This window comes from Triticum aestivum, chromosome 7A, assembly GCF_018294505.1.
Source record: "Triticum aestivum cultivar Chinese Spring chromosome 7A, IWGSC CS RefSeq v2.1, whole genome shotgun sequence".
NCBI classification, from domain to species: domain Eukaryota; kingdom Viridiplantae; phylum Streptophyta; class Magnoliopsida; order Poales; family Poaceae; genus Triticum; species Triticum aestivum.
The window spans coordinates 496,842,063-496,863,278 of NC_057812.1; the positions used below are offsets into that span (position 1 = coordinate 496,842,063).

The 21,216-nt window shown below is 40.5% G+C and overlaps 1 protein-coding gene across 2 annotated transcripts; it reads right to left on the minus strand.

The window, feature by feature from the left end:
* Window positions 1-2,310: 2,310 nt before the first annotated feature.
* On the minus strand, window positions 2,311-21,087 carry LOC123147787 (elongation factor G, mitochondrial). Of its 2 annotated transcripts, XM_044567101.1 has the most exons (20): window positions 20,552-21,085; window positions 18,755-18,976; window positions 17,885-18,006; window positions 17,650-17,800; window positions 17,331-17,402; window positions 15,351-15,446; window positions 14,925-15,013; window positions 14,742-14,808; window positions 13,929-13,967; window positions 13,743-13,803; window positions 13,518-13,627; window positions 13,359-13,433; window positions 13,213-13,281; window positions 10,241-10,362; window positions 5,889-6,014; window positions 5,684-5,804; window positions 5,479-5,579; window positions 5,069-5,129; window positions 4,516-4,569; window positions 2,311-2,708 (listed from the first exon to the last, which is right to left on the minus strand). In XM_044567101.1, exons 1-20 carry the CDS (start codon window positions 20,963-20,965, stop codon window positions 2,604-2,606), a joined length of 2,277 nt encoding a protein of 758 aa, XP_044423036.1. In that variant the 5' UTR covers window positions 20,966-21,085; the 3' UTR covers window positions 2,311-2,603. The 2 variants fall into 2 exon arrangements, with proteins under 2 accessions (XP_044423036.1, XP_044423037.1); XM_044567102.1 differs by lacking the exon at window positions 2,311-2,708 and having other exon boundaries at window positions 4,515-4,797; window positions 20,552-21,087.
* Window positions 21,088-21,216: the final 129 nt, after the last annotated feature.

The window sequence follows — 21,216 nt, forward strand, 5'->3', positions numbered from 1 at the left end:
TGGAACGAAATTTGACAGGCGGTCTACCGGTGATGTACCAAGGCCACTTGACAAATCTCGGCCTATTCCGAGAACATTTTTCTCCCGCTCATGAAAAGAGACAAAAGGGGTGCGCCGGGTGCATGTGGGAGTGTCGGATTGCAAAACGGACAATGGGGAAAATGCTCGGATGCATGAGACGAACACGAATGCAAATGCGATGCACATGATGACATGATATGAAATGCATGACAAGAACAAAATGCAAAACGAAAGACAAAAACCCAACCACGAAGAGAATCTCATAACATAAAGCTGAAAATGGCAAGAGTCGGAGTTACAAATATGGCAAGTTACATCCGGGGTGTTACAGCTCCCAAGTGGCACCTAACCAATCTAGGAGACAACACTCTCCAAAAGGTAATAGATGGTGTAGTTGATGATGAACTCCTTACTCTTGTGCTTCAAATGATAGTCTCCTCAACACTCAATCACTCTCTCACAGATTTGGCTTTGGTAGGAGAAGGCTTGGAGTGGAAAGTAACTTGAGGAGGCTAGAAATCAAGGTTCAAATGGATGGGTTGGAATGCCTTGATCTCAACACATTAGCAGGTGGTTCTCTCCCAGAAAATGAATGGTGAAAGTGTAGTTTCGTTGTAATGGCTCTCTTAGAGGGTAGGTGGGGTGGAGGGGTATAAATAGCCTTGACCCAAAAATCCAACCATTACAAGTCTTTTGACTCAACTCGGTGACACCAATCCAAAATCTCACTGAGACCGACCCGTGTAAAGGATTTGAACTTTGGGCTTTTTCAGTAGGACCGAAGTGAGAATCTCGGTGGGACCGATATGTGATGACCTAAGCGAGACCGCGTTTCGTTAATCCGATCATTTCAACTCGGTAATTTCAAAGCGAAGCGACAAGGTTACAAAAACTTGGTTAGTGCAAATCGATGGGACCGATCGTCATCTCGGTGGGATCGAAACTCTAGGGTTTGATTGTGGCAATGTATAGGATCAACTGGTGAGTCCATATGGTATCTTTTCGGTGGGACCAAGTTGGCTTTTAAGGGTTTGGATAATAGTGATTTGGAGAAAGTAGTTGAGGGTTTTTGGAGCAATATCATCGAGCACTTGAGCAATTGAATCATGATCAAAACCTCATCCCCTTTTAATAGTATTGGCTTTCCTATTGACACAATGTGATCTTGGATCACTTAACCAAAAAAATGTAAAGTCTTGAAGCTTTGCCAATCCATGTCCTTAGTATTTTGAATGGGTCCACAATCTCATGTCCTTGCCATGCCAATGTTGAACTTTTCTGAAATATACTAGATGAAAATGCTAGTCCAACAATATGTATGTTGGCATGAATTACCAAAACCACCAAGGGAGCAAATGTGCTTTCAATCCTTGATGGCACCTAAAAGTGAGCTTGTATGAATTGCCATACTGGAAGAATCTCATGTTACCTTACAACCTAGATGTGATGCACATTGAAAAGAACATATGTGAGAATATCATTGATACACTTCCTGAACTTGGTGGTATGAATAAGGATACCATCAACACAAGAGTTGATTTACATTGTTTCAAAAGCAGGGAGGCCTATTGGTCGAAAGAATACCCAAAAAGAAGAATTCTTACAAGACATTCCCTGCACCCTGGACGCTTAGTAAGGAAGGTAAGAAAAGGTTGTGCAAGTTTTGGCTAACATCAAATTCTCAAATGGTCATGTTGCAAACCTAGCAACACATGTGGATGCCGAGACTGGTAAAATACATGGTTTGAAGACGCATGATTACCACATACTTCTATGAAGTATCTTACTAGTTGGTCTTAGAGGCATCGCCCCCAAAGGGGATGTATGCGACTATCGCTGAACTAGGTAGACTTTTTAAGTTGTGTGCAAGACATTAAGAATAGAAGTTGTGAAACGATTGGAGCGTGAAATTTCTGAAATTCTTTGCAATCTTGAGATCTTCCCACCTATTTTCTTCGATATAATGGTGCATCTAGTTGTTCATCTTCCAAGGGGGGCGCTTCTAAGGGGCCTGTTCAATAGTGGTATAAGAGAATACTCGGGAAGCCAAGACCTGAAGAGTGTCTTTTTTTCTTGCGATGAAACTATCCAGCATTTGTTCTTTGATTGCATTGTAGCTTGACAGGTTTGGAGTAAAGTTGGTGAATTTTTTGGTAGGCCACTCTAAATACTTTTTGTGCTGCTATTCTTTGGACCCTGCAGAAACACAGAAATAGCATTGTGTTTAATGGTGTTTCCTGTATCTCTCTCGGTCAGATCTGGTGGCTGGTTACAAGACTGGTCAAAAAATGGGAAGAAATCTTTCTTCATGGTCAGTCCATACATTTGGAAAGATAAAAACTTTCAAGGGCGCTATAACTTTGCTGTTTCTCCATAACAATCCTGGCCTACAATATTCATGTGAACTTGTACCAAGGGTTTCGAGATTATTACAACACACCTATTCCTGTGCTGACCATCGCATGTAATTCTACAAATATAGCCTATTAGTGATGTCCTAGCTCATCACTTGAGGGACAGTGAAAACAAAAGTTAACGAATATAATGGAATCAAAATTTGTTTTCTCTGTGCTTCAGAAGAATCAGTCTGTGCTCTTAGTGGCCTTATGTGCATTCACAAGCTGCATCTGTACATCCTGTGAGACAGTATTATGCTCCATATACTCCATTGTAAACTCGCCTTTTCCCTGCAGTACATGAACCAAAAGTTAAGCAAGGAATTAATTAGGAACACCGCCATGCTAGTTTGTTTTTACTTTCTATTTTTTTGACAACCTTTCCTTTTAATGCCAAACCAAAGACTTGAAAGATAGGGGTGTCATGGGTTTATAAAACAGGTGGGTATTTAATGACTATGTATGAAACTGCATTGTAGTACCATGAAAGGTTGAATAAACATGTGGACGAGAGAAGAGAGTAGACCATAAGAAATCAAGCAGCTCTCACAGCTCCGTGATGAGGCTTCGAACTTTTTTTATAGCAATATGGCACCTTCACCACAACACTAATACCTACCTAAATGACATTCACAGAAACACCAGAACCAAACAGTTCTCACAGCTCACTGGTGGGGCCTCGGACTTGTCCTATAGCAATATTGCTGTACATTAAGCTATGCTATTACGGTAAGTAAACAAATGCATATATGCTCTCGGAGAACATGTTCTATAGATGACTTCCCAATATAAACTATTCAATAATTGAGCATTTCAAGTAGCGAACCTAAATAGAAATAGTTTGTGCCAGAAAATTTATTGTGCACAAAAGAGGTATTGTGAAAGAACACAGTGAAATCTTCTCTATTCAAACCCAGACTGCCCTCGAACCAGATCAAACAGGGATAACCAGACACACAAACCACTTTTAACCTATATATAATGAAAAATATTTAAAGTACAACCATGGTCCAACCGATGACCCAAGTACAACCAGTGACCCAGTGTGCCGAGACCTCAGACAGCTGGCCAGATTGATGACCAGGCAATGACTGATAAGTGATAGCATTGGTTCTATTTTAAGGTAGATTTCAAATATTTCCATTCCAGCATAACAAAATACTGATAAAACATAAATAAAATGTACAATGATGTCTATCTCCAACAACTGGAGGCACACTGATGTAATTTTCGTGATGTGTATGTAAAAAGTGCATGCAGAGCGCAATGAACTAATTGCAAGGACGTATCAGAAAAAGGGCTAACTTGGGTGATATGATGTATTCTACTGGGATTGACTATCATATCAAATGAACACAAAACTGGAACCGAAAAAAGAGAAGTTCATCGAAAGATGTATCCATGTTCACTTGTGGGCAAATAAATAAGGAAGTTTATACGAACAGAAAATAATTATTTGTACTTCCTTTAGTTTTGGAATTGCTGGATTAATTTGGTGCCTCAACTGCCACATAGGTCCACAACACCCTGCGTTGACTGCACGATCACACGTAATTGAACTGTGGGAAGAGAAACTGTCGACTATGAAGTAGAGGCATCAATTGTCTTCTATAGCTCTTGCAACCAAGACTGAATTTGATGTTAGGTTTGGACATGTGCGCTACATCACATCCAGGACATCTCTTGGTTTTCTCCACAATTTTTGATACTTTCACCATACACTTTTGATGTTAGAGATAATATACTAGTTCCGTGTATAGGATGTGATATTCCCCATTGTTATAAAGCTTTGTATATTGATACTGGCCCTTAGCCTCCAGGAAATACAAGTTCTTATTTCCTCCCATATGGCAGGTATCACCCATGCGTGTAGCAGAATATCAATACTTCTGTAGCAGAACATTGCTGCCGCAGACTACACAGTGAAGAACGTGCCAAGTAAACAATAAGGATGGAGAGCATCTTGAACGGTAACTTCTTTGCAAAGAATGCGTCGGGTGAAGAATAAGGATAAAAAGCATATGAATGGTCATGCTTATTGCCAAAACAAAAGTTCTAGAATGAACATCAGGAGTCGTGAAGAAGAACAAAATATTACCTGTGTCATTGAGCGAAGCGCTGTCGAATATCCAAACATATTGTTTAGTGGAACCTGAAAGAGAGCAGGACGAGAGGCTAAGTCCAATAACAATGCACAAGGTAATTGGCCTTAACATGGACATCTACATTATGAATTTCACAATATACCTGTTCCTCTTATAGTCTACTGATCTGACATGTTTATTGTGGTGCCGAGTAGGACAAATGGTAAAGGTTCTAAAGTGAGGTTTATTAGTCGAAAAATGTTGTCCTGGCTGTTGTTCGTGTAGATTAGTGGAACCTCCAACCCGTAACCCGTCACCGACTCACCCAATAGAAAGCATATTTTTAATGTTACGAGGGTAATACTGCAATTGATTTCGTAACGCTTCAGTTGTTCTATTAGACACTTATCGCTACAAACTACAGAAAAGCCAAAGATACCAACATCGATTACTAGAACCACTCATGACTAATACAACTATTAAATCTGTCAGTTTATCACAAGACAATACTGTACTATTATCTGTGCTACATGAGGCAAGAAACCAAAAGGAACAAGGCTTACGTACATGGCATACTACAACTGTGTCATCGCCTTCCTGGTCATTTCCAACAATAATACCTTTTCTCCTGTTTACCACACCAAACAAAAGAGATATACTTAGTATGGTTTGAAGGATTGAATTGATGAGTGTACAAAAATAAAATCCAATAGCACCCATGTTAGTCAGTTTGCCAGAATATCACAAGGTGACAATATGTTCTGATTCCAGAACCAATTTATCACTACCATGGCCTATGGTATTCCAGCAAATTGTGCCTTTTCAGGTGCTAAGGAGGCAATTATCCTTTTAAAGTGAATTGCATGCAAGTATCTGCATTTCTTGAGTAGAATAGGAAAATTTAGAGTGACATCATGAATCATCCACTAACCATACATCTCAGTACAAGCATAGCTTGTTGGCATAAAAAAACTCACTTGTTTATGTCACCAGTTACTGTGCCCTGAAACTCTGTTGGAAATTTTAGTTCCACCTTCATCACAGGCTCTAATATAACAGGTTTAGCAGCAGTATAACACTGAAAAAAAAACAAGTTTATGAATAACGCTTGCATTTGCATTGTAGTAGTGCAACAATCACTAGAAATGACATTTGCCCCCACAGGAAAGCGACTGCGCTCACCTGTCTAAAAGCATAGATAGCAGCTAGCTTAAACGCAAGCTCACTGGAATCGACTTGATGTGAAGCCCCATCAGTCAGTGTAATCCTAATATTCTCGACAGGATGCCCTATTAATGAACCCCTGCAATAGCCAACATGCAAACAAAAATTAACACCACAAACAAAATGCGGAATAGCTGAACTAGTGTGGAAGAGATAGACTCACGAATTGCAAGCCTCCTTGAAACCCTTTTCAATCGCTGGTATAAAGTTGGACGGAATTGCTTGTCCAATAATCATGTTGTCAAATTCAAATTTACCTTCAGCATCTGATGGAAGAGGCTCAATGTACCTGCATATATTCTTGCTTATCATGAAGCTCCAAATGAAATATCCTAAATATTTATTCGCATAACCAATCTAAGGTAAGGTAAACTGGGAGCATCACTTTTCTAGTTAAATTTGGCAGGTGTTAACTCCACTTTGGTGCGCAGGTATATTCATGCTCTGAGCACATTTACAAACTGTGGATAAGTAGAAGATCAGGAAAGCGCCAACTGTCCAGTCATCATCGAGTTTCCTCTCACATGAATTCCGCTAAAACACAACGGCAGCAAAGACCAGGAGCAATAAGGAAATGGCATCACGGTGGTTGTGGAAACAGAACAGCGGCAGTGATGAGTGCTACTGTGCTAGGGACAGCCAATGATATAGCGCTAGGCAATACAAATCAGCAATCAGGAGCAAGTGATGAATAGCAACTAAGGTTTCAAATAAAACACACTTTGTAACTCTCCCCAATCATTACCTTATTTTCCTTATTAGTAAATACTTTTCCCAAATATATCAAGGTGATGGGCGTCTACAAGGAGGTGCAGAAGCAGATGGATAAGATTATTAGGGGTTCTCCTTTGGATAGGCAGAGCAGCTGCACACGGCGATCACTGCCACGTCAACTGGAACAAGGATCATCACCCGATGAAGTCTGGAGGCCTCAGCATCCATGAGCTGTCCAAGACCATGATCAGTCTGAGGGTGTGTTGGGTTTCAAGGATGGTACAGACCCTTTCCGCCGCTCGTGAGAGCTTGACATTCAATTCTCCAAACATGAGCGGTGCGAGCTGCATAGACCAAGTTAGGGGTTGGCGACAGGAAGAAGCTTCTTTCGTAACTCCCATAATTTCTTCGTAGTGGCTCTGTTCCATGCCTCATTTCATAGGGAAGCCCAAAGTGGCTCTATTTCATTCTATTTCACTTCCTAGCACTTCCTATCATTTAATATCCATCCCTTTGGTCTTATTGACATAAGAGATGTCATTTATAGTCTATCTCTTTCTATATATGGAAAGTCAAGAAATTCTCATCGAAACATCGAGAAATTGTGCATATAGAAAACTCTAAAGAAAGAAAAAAAGGAGACCCATGCCATGATTTTCAAATCTTTTCTATTTAGTAGTCTAAGTTTCTCGATGAGGATAATTAATTCGGTCATTGTGGTCGGACTCTATTATGGATTTCTGACTACATTCTCAAGCAGAGTTTTTTGGGAAGATCGATGGCTAGACGGTCAAAGCGGCCATCGAGAACACTCCTGAACTCTACAGTCTTGTTCTTAGGTGGACCAGGAGGAGGCAGACCATGCTGGAGGTGCTGCAGGACAGGTCTTGGATAACTGATATCAAAGGGAAATATCTTCGCTTATGAGCTCCAAAAGTTGGGTAACTAAAGTGATCCTACTCAATCTCAACACCAGATCAGAGAAGAAATATCAGATTGACAGCACATTCATGACACCCATATCAGTGAACTGCGTGCACTGTTGCCACAAAAATAGACAACACAACATACGGGATAACTTCAACTGTTGTAATACACATGTGGTCACAGGAGCGTAAGCTGTGTAATCCAAAACTTTCAGATAGGAGTGCAATATAATATCCACAACAAGGAGAATTCAGTTCATAGGTAAAATGTACAGGAGTGTGTTACAAAACTAAGGATCTGGCCTCTATTTATAGGCATGAAGCGCCCCTAACGACAAATCATAAACATATTTAGTGGAACCTATGCTCCTAGATTAAGAAACCATGATATAATACTAATGGACGGACTGTTATATATTCCAAACGTTCTGACTATAGGAATAGATCCGAACGAATCGCTCCATTCCTCCATGCGCGCGATTCCTCATATCGCTAATCCCATTGTCTCACCCGGCTAACAAAATTAAACACTGACCAGTTTGCATGCACGCGAGGGTTAGAAGCTCCTAATTAGATGCATGCAGGAAAAAACAAAACAGATGATGTCAATAGATTCTTTTCAAAAACTGAGAACTTAAAATGTTTTATAGGTCAAACCGTCGGCCGGATTGAAAAATTATTTTCACATAAAAGATTCGCCGCGACGGGACCTTTGAAACTAGATCCCATGTTGGTATGTTCCGATGACTTTTTTTTTCAGGTTGAAAGTTATCACGCCCGGACTACGTAAACTATCATACCTACAATATATAACTTATCATGTTGTTTACAGGAAGTTATCTGGGTATGTTTCAACTACATTTTCTGCCTGAGTCGAAAGATGCCACATGATTTGTAAGTAAATTTATCATGTATGCAATACCACCATCTACCATCGACGTCGTGCCTGGGCCGGGTGAGGTTGACATGCTGACGTGGCATGGCCCGCTTATAAACGGAACATTGCGGGTCGTGCCATGCCAGGCTCATTTAGGCGTGTGTCGGGCCGTGGTGTTTCTACATGAGTTATCATCTATGTTGTACATATATTACCATGTTATTTACACAGAAGTTATGAAGTTATCAGGTGTGTTCATCGAGTCAAAAAGTTACCGTGCCTTGTATGTGAGTTATCACCTTCATTGTGTATATATTACCATGCTACTTACACACAAGTTGTCAGAATATATTTCTCAACAACCTTTTTTCCGTTCAAAAAAGCTATTGCAGTGTTTGTGCATGAGTTATCATGTTTGGTGTATGTATATTATCATCCTATTTATATACAACTTATCGGTGTGTGTATTTCAACAACTTTTTGACCGGCTATAAGTTACCGTCATGTATGTGCCTAAGTTATTAGGTATGCGAGTATGTTAGCATGCAATTTACACAAAAGTTACCGTGGACTATTGGTTTCAACAACTATTTTTCTGGGTCAAAACTTACCACAGTGTTTGTGTGTGAGTTATCAACTCTGCGATGCATAAATTATCATGCTGGTTACACAGAATTTACCAGGGATATGTTTTCAACAATTGCACCCTTCAAAGGTTATCGTTGTGTTTATGCATAATTTATCAGGTGTGCGTTGCATGTATTAGCATGCGATTTAGACATAAGTTATCATGGGGTATTTTCTCAACAACTACTTTTTCGGGTCAAAACTTATCATGGTGTTTGTACATGAGTTATCAGCTTTACGATGCGTAAATTACCATGGTAGTATCACATAATTTACCAGGGTATGTTTTCAACAACCCCCTCTCCCCCTCAAAAAGTTATTGTGATGTTTGTACGTTAGTTATCAGGTCGGCGTGTGCATATTACCATACTATTCACACATAAGTTATCGAGGGATATGTTTTCAACAAATTTTTTTCTTAGGACAAAAGTTCACGCAGATAAAAGATTAGTTATGAAACATTTGCTGTTTACTAATACTAAAGTAGTTAAATAAGATTAAAAAATAGTTTGTGACAAAAACTAAGGCAAACGTAACTTGGTTATTGCGCCAAAATTTCAATGCAGTGGTCTTGATTCGTTGTTGTTTATTTTACTCGCATATACTAAAGTATAAGGGCAAGACTAATCTACATCCTAACGTAGAAAAGAGTTAGCTAAGGTGGTTGAGACCATGCGATTCAAGAGGGAGGTCGTGGGCTCAAATCCCACTTCATGCTTTATTTTTGCACAAGCGCACTGGGATTAACAAGAAGATCTCCTGGCTATGCGCGGGAAATCCGGATCACGAGAGTAATTATCGCGCGGGTGGGGAATCCAGATCGGACGGGATCGGATCGTTCGGATCTAATCACAAAATACGAACGTTTGGAAGTTACAAATTTCGAATACTAATTAACGACTAAAGAGAACATGTCATCACCAAACTGAAAATTTTAAAAGGTAAGGGTAAGTATTCTATAATGGTGGAAGCTTTCCACACTGGTGAAAACATTATTATAAGTGTTCTTACATTCTCCATGTGGGTGAAGTATCTTCCATGACATTATATGAAGTGGCTGGATTACTACGTTCATTGATATTTGCTGGCCCTAGGTATCCAGCCTCCCTTGAGGCAACTTACAGCGCCAGGGTGCGGCTCCAACCTTGTTCTACTCCAGCAACACTTTCCACACCATCCAATACTCGTCTTACAAGTGGGAATAGGGAGTAGGAATATATCCAGTAACGACGCAGCTAAAACATGTATTAACAGCAGGTGTCCCATATATATGCATCACAAAATAATAACTTTCCGGAACCGGAAAAAATGAGATAAAAGCAAGTAATGGACATTAAGTTGCAGATAATTATCTAATTTGAATGAACTCACCCACAAACTCGCCCATATTGACCTTGACCACCAGATTGCTTTTTGTGCAAGTAATCAAATTCAGCACGCTGGGTGATCGATTCCCGGAAGTTCACACGAGGTTTCCCAACCTTTGCATCAACCTACATGAGTTAAAACATGTTACATCTATTCAATTTCAACATATACAAGTGTGCCGTGAGTCAGACATAAACATTCATCGTAAGAATATCATGCGCTTAATGATTGTCAACACAGAAGCATATCAAAGAAGCTCAATAAAGCAGGCACGCAGCAATATTTCTGAACTCTGAAATGTAGTGTTCACTAGGAACACAATACATGAACATATGGGATGTCTGCTCTTGGCGGGTTATAACAAGGACATGTCATCAATATGGCCCAGCCCAGTAGCAACACATAGAAGCACCCAACCCTAATTCCTTTCAGGACTCTGGCTCCAGACTGGACACTTCACGGACAGAGAGAAGATGTGACGGCAATGGGGTCTCACATGTGGCCACAGTGGCACTTCGGCTATGAAGCTCCAGCAGATACCGAACTGCCATTCTTCCTATCGCATCCATCAGCCTTGCTTTCTCTTCATTTCTTTCATTTTTTATGGGAGTGGTAGTGAAGAGCCGTATATGCAGTCCCATCTTTCATACTTCTAGATCTAACTTTAAAGCTTCCCCTCCCGACCATGTTTTTCCCTTTAGTACTTTGAAAATGGGAATAGACCTAGTGGTGTGCAAAATGCAGCCACATTTGGCGTGGGTGTTTTGAGCTTGCTAGCCTCTCTTGATGAGCAAGATTCGGAAGAAGTGCTATCTAAAGGAGGTGACTTTCAGTCTTCTTGACGAACAGCCTAGGTTGCCGCTTTTAAATTTCCATAGCGCCGCCAAGTACTTACATTGGTGTTAAGAAGAATTAGAGATAAAGGACCAAAAAACTTGGATGCCTATTCACTTGGAAAATAAGGTTTGTTTCAACTCTGATTGTAGAACTTCTAGTTCGTATATCTGTTTTGATGAAGCATAACGTTTTAACCGTCTGTAATTGTTGTTGTACAGCCGCCTTGGCTCCTTGCTGCTGCCAACCTGGTGTCTTGCACTAGTTAGAACACTGCGGTTAAATGGATGGAATGTGTTTCCTAGAGGTGGAACAATTTATCCATTACTACTCCCTCCATTACCAAATATAGTGCATATAGATTTTGTCCAAGTCAAACTATGTAAAGTTTGACCAAGCTTATCTAGAGAAAAAATATCAACATACACATTACCGAACCGATATATAGATTTGGCCAAGTACAAAGTTTGCCATTTTTTTAGAAAAATATCAACATTTACAATACCTAATCAATATGGAGCGGAGGGAGTACTACTTCGTTCTTTTCTAAATGATATTTTATAATCAGTGTAGTTAAACAGAGCAAGTTTTGACCATCAGCATATACAAAATTATCTTGACCCATAACATGATAACTGAAAACTATGCTTGATTTTTTGCTAATTCCCAACAGTGAATATTTACTAATGTATGCTATAGAAATTAATGATCAAAGTACCACCTTGAAGAGTGTTGACCTAGAACAGACAGAGTATATGACATATGTTCAAGGATAAGACGATATATGAGAATAAAACTAAACCTACACTAATACTCCCTCAGTCCCAAAATTCTTGTCTTAGATTTGTCTAGATACGGATGTATGTAATACTAAAACGTGACTTGATACATCCGTATTTAGACAAATCTAAGACAAGAATTTTGGGACGGAGGGAGTATAACAGTATCTTGAGGAGTTAATTTAAGCAATATGGGAATGCAAAAATTAGGTTGTGTAGCTGTTTGCAGCCCATGCCCAAGCCAAGCCAAAACTGCAAATGAGCTTTCCACGCTGTCAAGAATAGAACAGATCAAGTGTGTTTGGTATGAGTCACCAAGTGGAATGGAATGGGTCCGACCCATACTTGGGCCTCATTCTTGTGTTTGGTAAATAGCTAGAACCAGAACCGACTCGTTCCCTCTTAAGGGAATATTCGGCCCAGATCCGTAACCGAGTCATTCCTCCAAATCGATGGAACAACACGGAACGCTGCCTCGCCTCGCACTCACCTATCGCCTCTCCCTCTCTCACACAAGACCCTATCGCTTCTCCCTTCTCTCGTACTCTGCCGCCAGCTGCTCCTCTCCATCGATCCATGCCGCCGGCTGCTCCTCTCCCCAGTGACTAGACCTGATCTGCTAGGGACCAGGCGGTGGCGACTTGATCTGCTAGGGCAGGCAGAAACCTGATTTGCCGTGAGGGCGGCGACCTGATCTGCCGGGGAGGACGGTGGCCTAACCTTCCGGGGGCTGTAACGGCCACCTCTCCCACGCGACCACTGCCTCACCGCCGGGTGCAACAGCGGCAACCAATGCTTCCTGCACGCCGTCCCCTAACAGATCAGGTCTCCGTCGGCAGGATGGACCTCCTATCTATGAGCAATTTTTCTCGATTGAGAAACAACTCAATGTAAGTATTCAATGTGAAGTACAATTCAAAGTAAAATATAATGGGTCCTCTGTCTGTTTGAGCAAAACTATGCCATGTTTGGGCAAAATACTCGATACTTGTTCATATTGTATATGTGCACGTGAGAGGCAACCTCACCGTTTTTATGCAAGAGGTGCTGAATTCATTCCGTTCTATCTCTCAAACGAAACACTGAAACATAATGATTTTATTCTACCAAATATCCCCAACCAAACATGGGAACAGAACCAACCCATTCCAGTGGAATAGAACCATGACATTATATTCCACTTCGTTCCCAAACCAAACACACCTTGAAACAAAGAAAAAATAAAATAGGCTGCAACGTCTGAACTAGCTCATAAAGCAAACGAGACAAGGATTTACTCAACAGTTAACAGTGCAGCTCATATAGCAAACTTTGAGTGAAGAGGGGAAACCAAGTATGTCCTTGAACTAATTGTTTGTGTACCTTGTACTCTCTCCTGATGCGTTCAACATAGATATCCAAATGCAACTCACCCATACCAGAAATAATTGTCTGCAAGTACAAAGTACACTTTAGAAAATACACAATAATAATAGAATAAAGCAAACATAATGGATGGAAGAACAAACCTGTCCACTCTCTGGATCCAGACCTACACGGAAAGTAGGATCTTCTCTCTGGAATCGATTCAGTGCTTTTGAAAACTAAAATGTTACAGTAATTAATTATTCAACAAAGTTAAGATATAAAATACGACACATGGATCTTTAAAACAACAGATGAGTTACTTGTCCTCCAGAATCTTTAGATATCGGGTTAACAGCCAAGGACATCACAGGTTCAGCGACATGCATTGAAGTCATAGTATATTTGACCGACCCATCTGTAAATGTATCACCTGTTGATGCAAAAAGCAGGGAATCAGGCACTGAAGAAATCCAAAAGATGGTAGCATAACCTGGAAAAGGTACTGCACAGAAAAGATTCTGAATATTACGTTGCTAATAATTTACCTGACGAGCAATCAACACCAAACACAGCAACAATTTGGCCAGCATGTGCTTCTTGAATATCCTATATTGACCGCAAAGAATTAAGATACTAGCCAACAAATTGATTTTATAGTAAAGAATGGCCATCGATTTTGATCCGAACAGTTGATTTTTCAAGCGTTAACTTCAACATAACATGCAACTTACCTCCATCTCATTGGAGTGCATCCTTACTAATCGTGGAACCTAGACACAGTTAACAGCACTTAGATCAGAGAAGGCAAACCTTTTGAAATTCCCGCAACCAACAATAAAAAGTAAAGGCAAAATTAAGATATATCAAACTGAAGGCATCTATTGCTCTCCTGATATGATTACTATTTTCTATGGAAATTTTAGGCTTAAATAGTAGGAATCAATGTTCTGTAATATTTAGGCTTTATTAGTTGGAACCAATGTTCTGTAACATATTCAGATTTAGATTTGAAACCAGGCAAATGATGTGCAGTTATGAAATGTCATGCCAAAGCATCTACGCTTAGTTTACCAACACAAATATGCAATATTGCAACTACCATACTAAATATAATTACAAAAAACAAATAAGTTACATAAAGTCAACTTTTTCTTCTTCTGCTGTAGCATGGCAGTATGTTCACCAGACTGGTCAGACTCACAACCCTAACAGCTCTATAGGATACATTGTTAAAAGCCAAGAGCACTGTAGTACACTATTTTGAATATTACTCCCTCCGTCCCAAAATAAGTGTCGCTGATTTAGTAGTCAACTTTTGTGCGACACTTATTTTGGGACAGAGAGAGTACTATTTAACCTTTTTTCTCTTTGATTAAAGTAAATCCCTCTAATTTCCTCATAGATCAATATATAGTATGCCCCTCAAAATATAAAATATTGGCATTGCCAATTGTTAAACAAGTGTGCTGAAAGAACAGTATGGTAATTCGGCAACTACAGCTTCAACGTCCTTGCTGGGACTTGGGATTAAGTCTGGGTCTTACTTTGATCTTTTTTCCTGTATTCACATTCTGTATGAAGTCACCCTTCCGAATCACACCTTCGTAGATTCTAGACGTGCAGTAAGAAATAATTAGTTGAGAAGCAAAATAATAATACCCGTGTCCAATAAGAATAACAATGCATGATAATGCAACAAAATCAGTTCGTAGAAGATCCACAATCACCTTAGATATGTCAACTGACCAAAACGGCCTTCCTCAAGCTTAAAGGCCAATGCCACAAGTGGACCAGCTGGAGTTCCAGATAATGAGACCTAACCATCAAGCCAGGTGGCAATTCGTTATGAAAGCTAATAAAAGAAAATAACAGCTTCATCAGCATAACAGGCAGATACGGTACAAACGCTATTTACTCACATAAAACTTCACACATTTTATTATTCCCTCCGTCCCATAATGTAAGACGTTTTTTGACTCTAGTGTAGAGTCAAAAAACATCTTACATTATGGGACGGAGGGAGTACTTTACATGCTTTCCATCTCTCCTCACTTCTGGCTTTTTAGGATGAGTGGTGGAAGATGGAAGCGCATAAAGGGAAACCTATGTTCCATATCTACTATATTAAATGTATTGTGGAAACCGTGTTCTACCTTCTCTTCTGACTTGTTTTGGTCAAGAGCAAAGTTCTCAACTTCCAGTGGGCAGGGTAGATAGTCAAGCACACCATTAAGAAGAGGTTGAACACCCTATAAAACCAGTCAAAAAGATCAAAACTGTAAGCAATGGAACACCAACAGGAAATTTGTTGTATAGCAACCTAGCATTAACAATAGTACAATACAGATGCTAACTGCAGGTTCTTACACAAGTACTAGTGCAAGAGTGCTCATGACTGTGAACAATCTTATCTACACCTAAACCACCAAAGTATGACAATCAGTACAATACACAATCTTAATGTGATCATTCTCGATGTGAATAGGTACCGTACACCTCTATGTTGTTGACATGCAATATGGCTATCTGTTCTATAACTGTGCTGGCAAAGGGAGAGAACAAACGCAAAGCAAAGGCTCAATTATGTTACTATCTTTCTACACTTCTTTAAAGTCAGGCTCTAATGACTTGCATGAAGTGCATGCATGAGAGCAGTGTTTAATCTACAGTACTCCAACGACCCAGTATAAGGTAATTACAAATAGTAAAATGGATCTGACTATCACAGTCCTAGTTCTTAAACGTCAGTATTTCATGTTTGCTGTTTGCTTAATCACAGTATTGTGCTCCATTTAGTGCTTAAGGACGGTCCCCTGGAATTGACAAGGCCCTAAGAACAGTTATACTCCAGGCAAGATTACACGATGAGGATTGGTGGCTACAAAGATCTCAGACATTCATACATGATAGACGACATCGTAAAAGAAGACATAAAACAAATGCCTAGTTTTGTAACACTTAAAATAGCAGCAAGGTTGTATGCCTTTGATTGTTTGCAACAATGTGCCTTACTCCAGAAATACTGCTGACTGATTAAGTAATCAAACTGTTGTATCAAATCTTCTCTTTAATTGAACATTTTATGCTGATCATTTTGTCAAATGTTATTCTTGAATCTTTTTCTTTAGTTTTGATCGAGCGGTATTTAGTTTTGCGCCAGCCACCTAGGAACTGCACTGCAAGGGGACAGAGTAGAGCTTTGGTTGGGGCTTGAAGGCGAGGCCGCAAGGGTGGCACTTCAAGAAGAGGCCACAGCAGCAGATGAGCTCGACACCAAGGCTGGAACACAGAGGCATTGGGAATTTTGAGATCGAGAGCAAGGTTGCCTCGGTGAAGATCGAGAACAGCCATCGCAGGTCCAGGTGATGGCACAGGGAAAATGGTGACTCAGATCTGGTCGATAAAGGCCCGTGTGAAAAACCCTAGCTTCCTAGCACATCTTCGGATCTTCCAACAAGATTTCACTTTCTCAAACTCAAAGTAACATTTCTTGGGCGCTTAGTCTTAAATTGTAACCATTCTTGCATTGTAAATAGATGACATCCTCCTAGAAAGTGTGTGATTGAACTTCTCTGACTTCAACTCGTGCATATGGGAAAATAGTTTAGAGTGAAGTGAAAATGGCATCAGTAGTTTTTTATGAAAAATATTTTGAAAGCAGTGTTATTTTCTATTTTTACTAGCATATTCATAATAGTAGTAAGAGTAAGTTGCATGTTGGAAACTGTAGACCCGTGCCCCATGTCCATAACAGTGTCTATTTGCAAAGAGAGAGACTATAAGTTTACTTCTTATATTATTAATACAAATTAAATAAGGTTGTGTCCTTTTCAGTATTACAGACACATGAAACTGTAAATCTTTACCTCTTATAAAGATCTAAGTTCGTGGCGTTCCATCCACCCAAGTTACTAGGAATTGCCACAGTTGTCATCCATTCTATCGAGGACATATATAGTTGATTCGATTAATGTATATTTTGAGATAAAAACTTTATTTTACGAAAACTCAGGGACTATGGTGGGACAAGCTTTTAAACAACTAGTAATAATCTATAACAAAAAACAACGTCCGAGAATTTAGCTAGTAAATGAAAAAGAACCAGATAAAGAACGGAAAATGCAGTCATGGACCTTATTTTTGAATGCACTTCCCATGTAAACTGGTATGAACTTGCGCGCTACTGTTGCCCTTCTGATAGCAGCCTGGTCGAAAAGAAAATAAGACACCAAAGGCAATATTTAATCACACAAACTGCAATATTCAAGGGGGTAAAATCGTTCTATTCCTTCAAAAAGGTTGCTTTTAGCAGCTACAGCTACATCCGTTTTAAAAGATGTAGCTACAATCTGGAATAATTTTCAGATGGATTGTATGCTTATATAGTCATTTCATGAAATGGTATATACGCATATAGAAACAACAGAAAATAATAATGGAAGTTGGATGAACCTTAAGCTCATTAGCTGTTATTGGCTCATCATTAAGAAAAGCTTCTGCAAGCTGGTCATCGACTTCTGAAACAACTTCAATAAGTTCACGTCTCTTGTCCATTACAAAATCTTGCATGTTGGATGGGACATCAGATGTAACAACCTCCTGTCTGCACATTACAAACAATGTGTCATCCGAGATTCCAGATACCAATAACCCTCACAACTAAATGCTTGTAAGAACAGGGACACACCCACTTCCACCCTCGAACTTCAAAGCCTTCAACTCCACAAGATCAACAAGGCCCTCAAACTCCTCTTCCAATCCTATCGGCACTTGTACAGCTGCACTCTGGTGTCGTAGTTTGGCCCGAGCCTTCAATAGAACACAAAAGCAAAATTCAGCTATAGAAACTGATAGCAACAACAGACAAGTGCAAGTCACCTCACGGAACTATAAAAACTGAAAATTATCAGAAAAAAATGGCTAGCCTTAAAATAAGCACAAGAATGATGATTTCCAGTAATATCAAAATGCAGCAACTCTAGCATTAAGATGTAAGCTTGGTCCACATTGCAGATACTAAAAAAGAATGCAAAGCCAGCCCTTGCACTTGTGAAGTCCTTGTTTTCCCCTTTTACTTTGAACCGCCTAACCCATACCTTGTACTTCCAAAAAGAATTTTTAAACTGGATGCAAGATAAAAGATGAGCTGATTTAGCAATGAAGGGCATAAAATATTCGAAATGAACCCAGGACGTCAGTGCATTTCAGATAGCACTTCAGTGCAAAGCAAAGTAGCAAATACTTGACTGCTACTTCATCAGAATTCAAATGCAATAGGAAGAGTATTTATTGCCTTCACCTTCCCTGTGTTAAACACGATAAGAATACTAAGCTAGCAGTACAATACTAACATGGCATACAGAAGTGTGTCCTCACAGAAAATACAACATAAAGACATGGAATGAAATGATAACACAGACTTTTACCCACTTCCACCACGAGGGAAAAATCCAGCATGAAAAGAGAGAAGGGACATTTTGCATAAGCCTCTCACCCCTCTTAGTATCATGAGAGAGCATCAGTGCATATAGACCACAGAAGTCAGACTCATGCTCACCTGGTTGAGAACTTTCCATGGATCAGCTCCCATGCGGTCCAACTTGTTAATAAATGCAACCCTTGGAATTTCATATCTTTTCATTTGTCGATCAACAGTAATCGATTGACTTTGTACACCACCAACACTACATAGCACAAGTATAGCACCATCAAGAACACGGAGGGCCCTTTCAACCTCAACAGTGAAATCCACGTGACCTGGGGTATCGATGATATTAATCTGCAACGATGGAACACAAGAACAGTGTAAGATGGGTCAAAACAAAAGCATTCAGACAAGACAATACAAGGGATAGTGATCAATGGTTGTATACATGACAACAAAAAAGGTTGCTTCTGGGGGGGCAATTCTAAAGTTCTACTGGTACTAGATTCATGCATGGTTTTGGTGTATCTGCTTCAACCAATCATACTGACCCCAACCCACAGATCCTAGTTTGAAGCCCAGTGGCAGGGGGAGCTGTGTTCCGGGAAACAGCTATTAAAGAAGCGGGTGGGACTAGCACGAGTTGACTCGGGTAGCTCATTCAACCCACATCGATAGTTGCCACTTGCCATGAAATAGATGTCTATCAAAACCACTCCTTTGATTCTTTCAAATGGTCTACTGTCATGAAGCAATTACGTCTCCACTAATAATGGCTCGGGAGAATTCACATGTGGTACTCCACTTGAACAAGAATAATGGCTATTTGGTAGTGGCTGGCAACTCGTCCATGTTCGGCAATTTACATCTCTATCATGTGGATATTTGCCATTTGCTCCATTCCTCGCCTGACCACGGTTTTGGTATAGTTAATGGGGCTACTTCATTTGTGGCATCAACAATGCTGACGTGTTTAAGAATGAAACCACCAATCACATTCTCCTTGCATCTTTTTCTTTTGCAATTGCATGAATGACATCACATAGTATTCTTGATTGATGGTTTTTAAAATTTTCTTCTCACATTTCATATTGCCTGGACATGCTGTGGAGAAAGCAAAAGCCAACAGCCAACCTAGTTAAATTAGCCCCCATCTTTATATACCTAACTCCTGAGAAGCAGCAATAAATTGTAGGGAACACCTTGCTGGCACAAATCTACAGCCTCAAAATTGTTGACTAGACCACTTTAACATGATGCGCATTCTAGAAACACCAAAGCTACGGCAGCAATATACTTCTGCGGTACTCAAAGAGGAAAGATCTGGTTCAAGAGCTCGATGGAATATCAAAATGATTACAAGGACAGAGTGAAAACACGAAATTGCATAGGTTCAATTGCAACTAATGAATAGTAGTATGGCAACTAATTATTGTCCACTTATGATAAATAAAACATAAATATTAGTGTGAGGCATAAATATTGGTCAGCTTGGTTTAAATATTTAAATTCCATGTGACAGGTTAATACTTGAGTTCGTACACATACCACATGTTAGTTAAAACTAAAAATTGATATATCCAGGAGAGAATAAGCTTTGCTAATCAGTTACCAAATATCGTAGCGTTTGGTGTATGACCTTGCACACCAGCCAATTAAGCTTTTCAACCATATATGTTAGTGCTTAAAGGAAACAAGGTTACATGTGCTATCTGCCTCGTACTGATTAACAAAAAACAGTTACAGTTAGCCCCAAATGTTGGAATGGCGTTAGGTAACAGCATTATTATTTCACAGTTGATTTGTCATATGATTGGACATTAACTCAAACCCCAATGCAATTTTCTTTAACCAGGAATAAAACAATAGTGATCAGAAGAGGGAAATGGATCAGCTACAAGAATGAGCGAGAAGAGGAGAGAAATGGACCTGGTATCCGTTCCAGGTACAGTAGGTAGCTGCCGACTGGATGGTGATGCCCTTCTCGCGCTCGAGGTCCATGGAGTCCATCTTTGCGCCGACGCCGTCGCGGCCACGCACCTCGTGGATCTCGTGGATCCGGCCGGTGTAGTACAGGACCCGCTCCGTCAGCGTCGTCTTCCCGGAGTCGATGTGCGCGGAGATACCGATGTTCCGCATCCGATCCATGGACTCGCGCCACCGCGCCAACTCCTTGTCGTCTCCCCGCGCCCGCAGAGCCGACGCCGAGGACATCGCCCGGCGGGCCGACGCCGCTGCGGCCGCGGCCGCGGGCGAGGGGGCGTCGGCGAGGGGCTGGAGGAGGAGGGAGAATGGGCGGAAGGAGGATAGGAGGTGGGAGGCGGAACGCCGGGCCATGGCCATCGCCGCCTAGGAATTTTCGGCGGCGGCGGCGTGGAGGTTTTGGCCTGGTTGAACTAAAACCCTAGGGAGTTGGTGTGAACAACATGCATCGTAGAGAAGTCAGAATTCAGAAGTGCATCTGGGCATTGGGGCGGACTGAGGGCTCAGGACAAAGCTACGTCGGCGAGACAAGTCGTTGAATGTGTTACACTGATTGCGTGTGTTTGTAAATTACAAACTGTTACTAACTCCCTCCTGGTTTATTGGTTCCT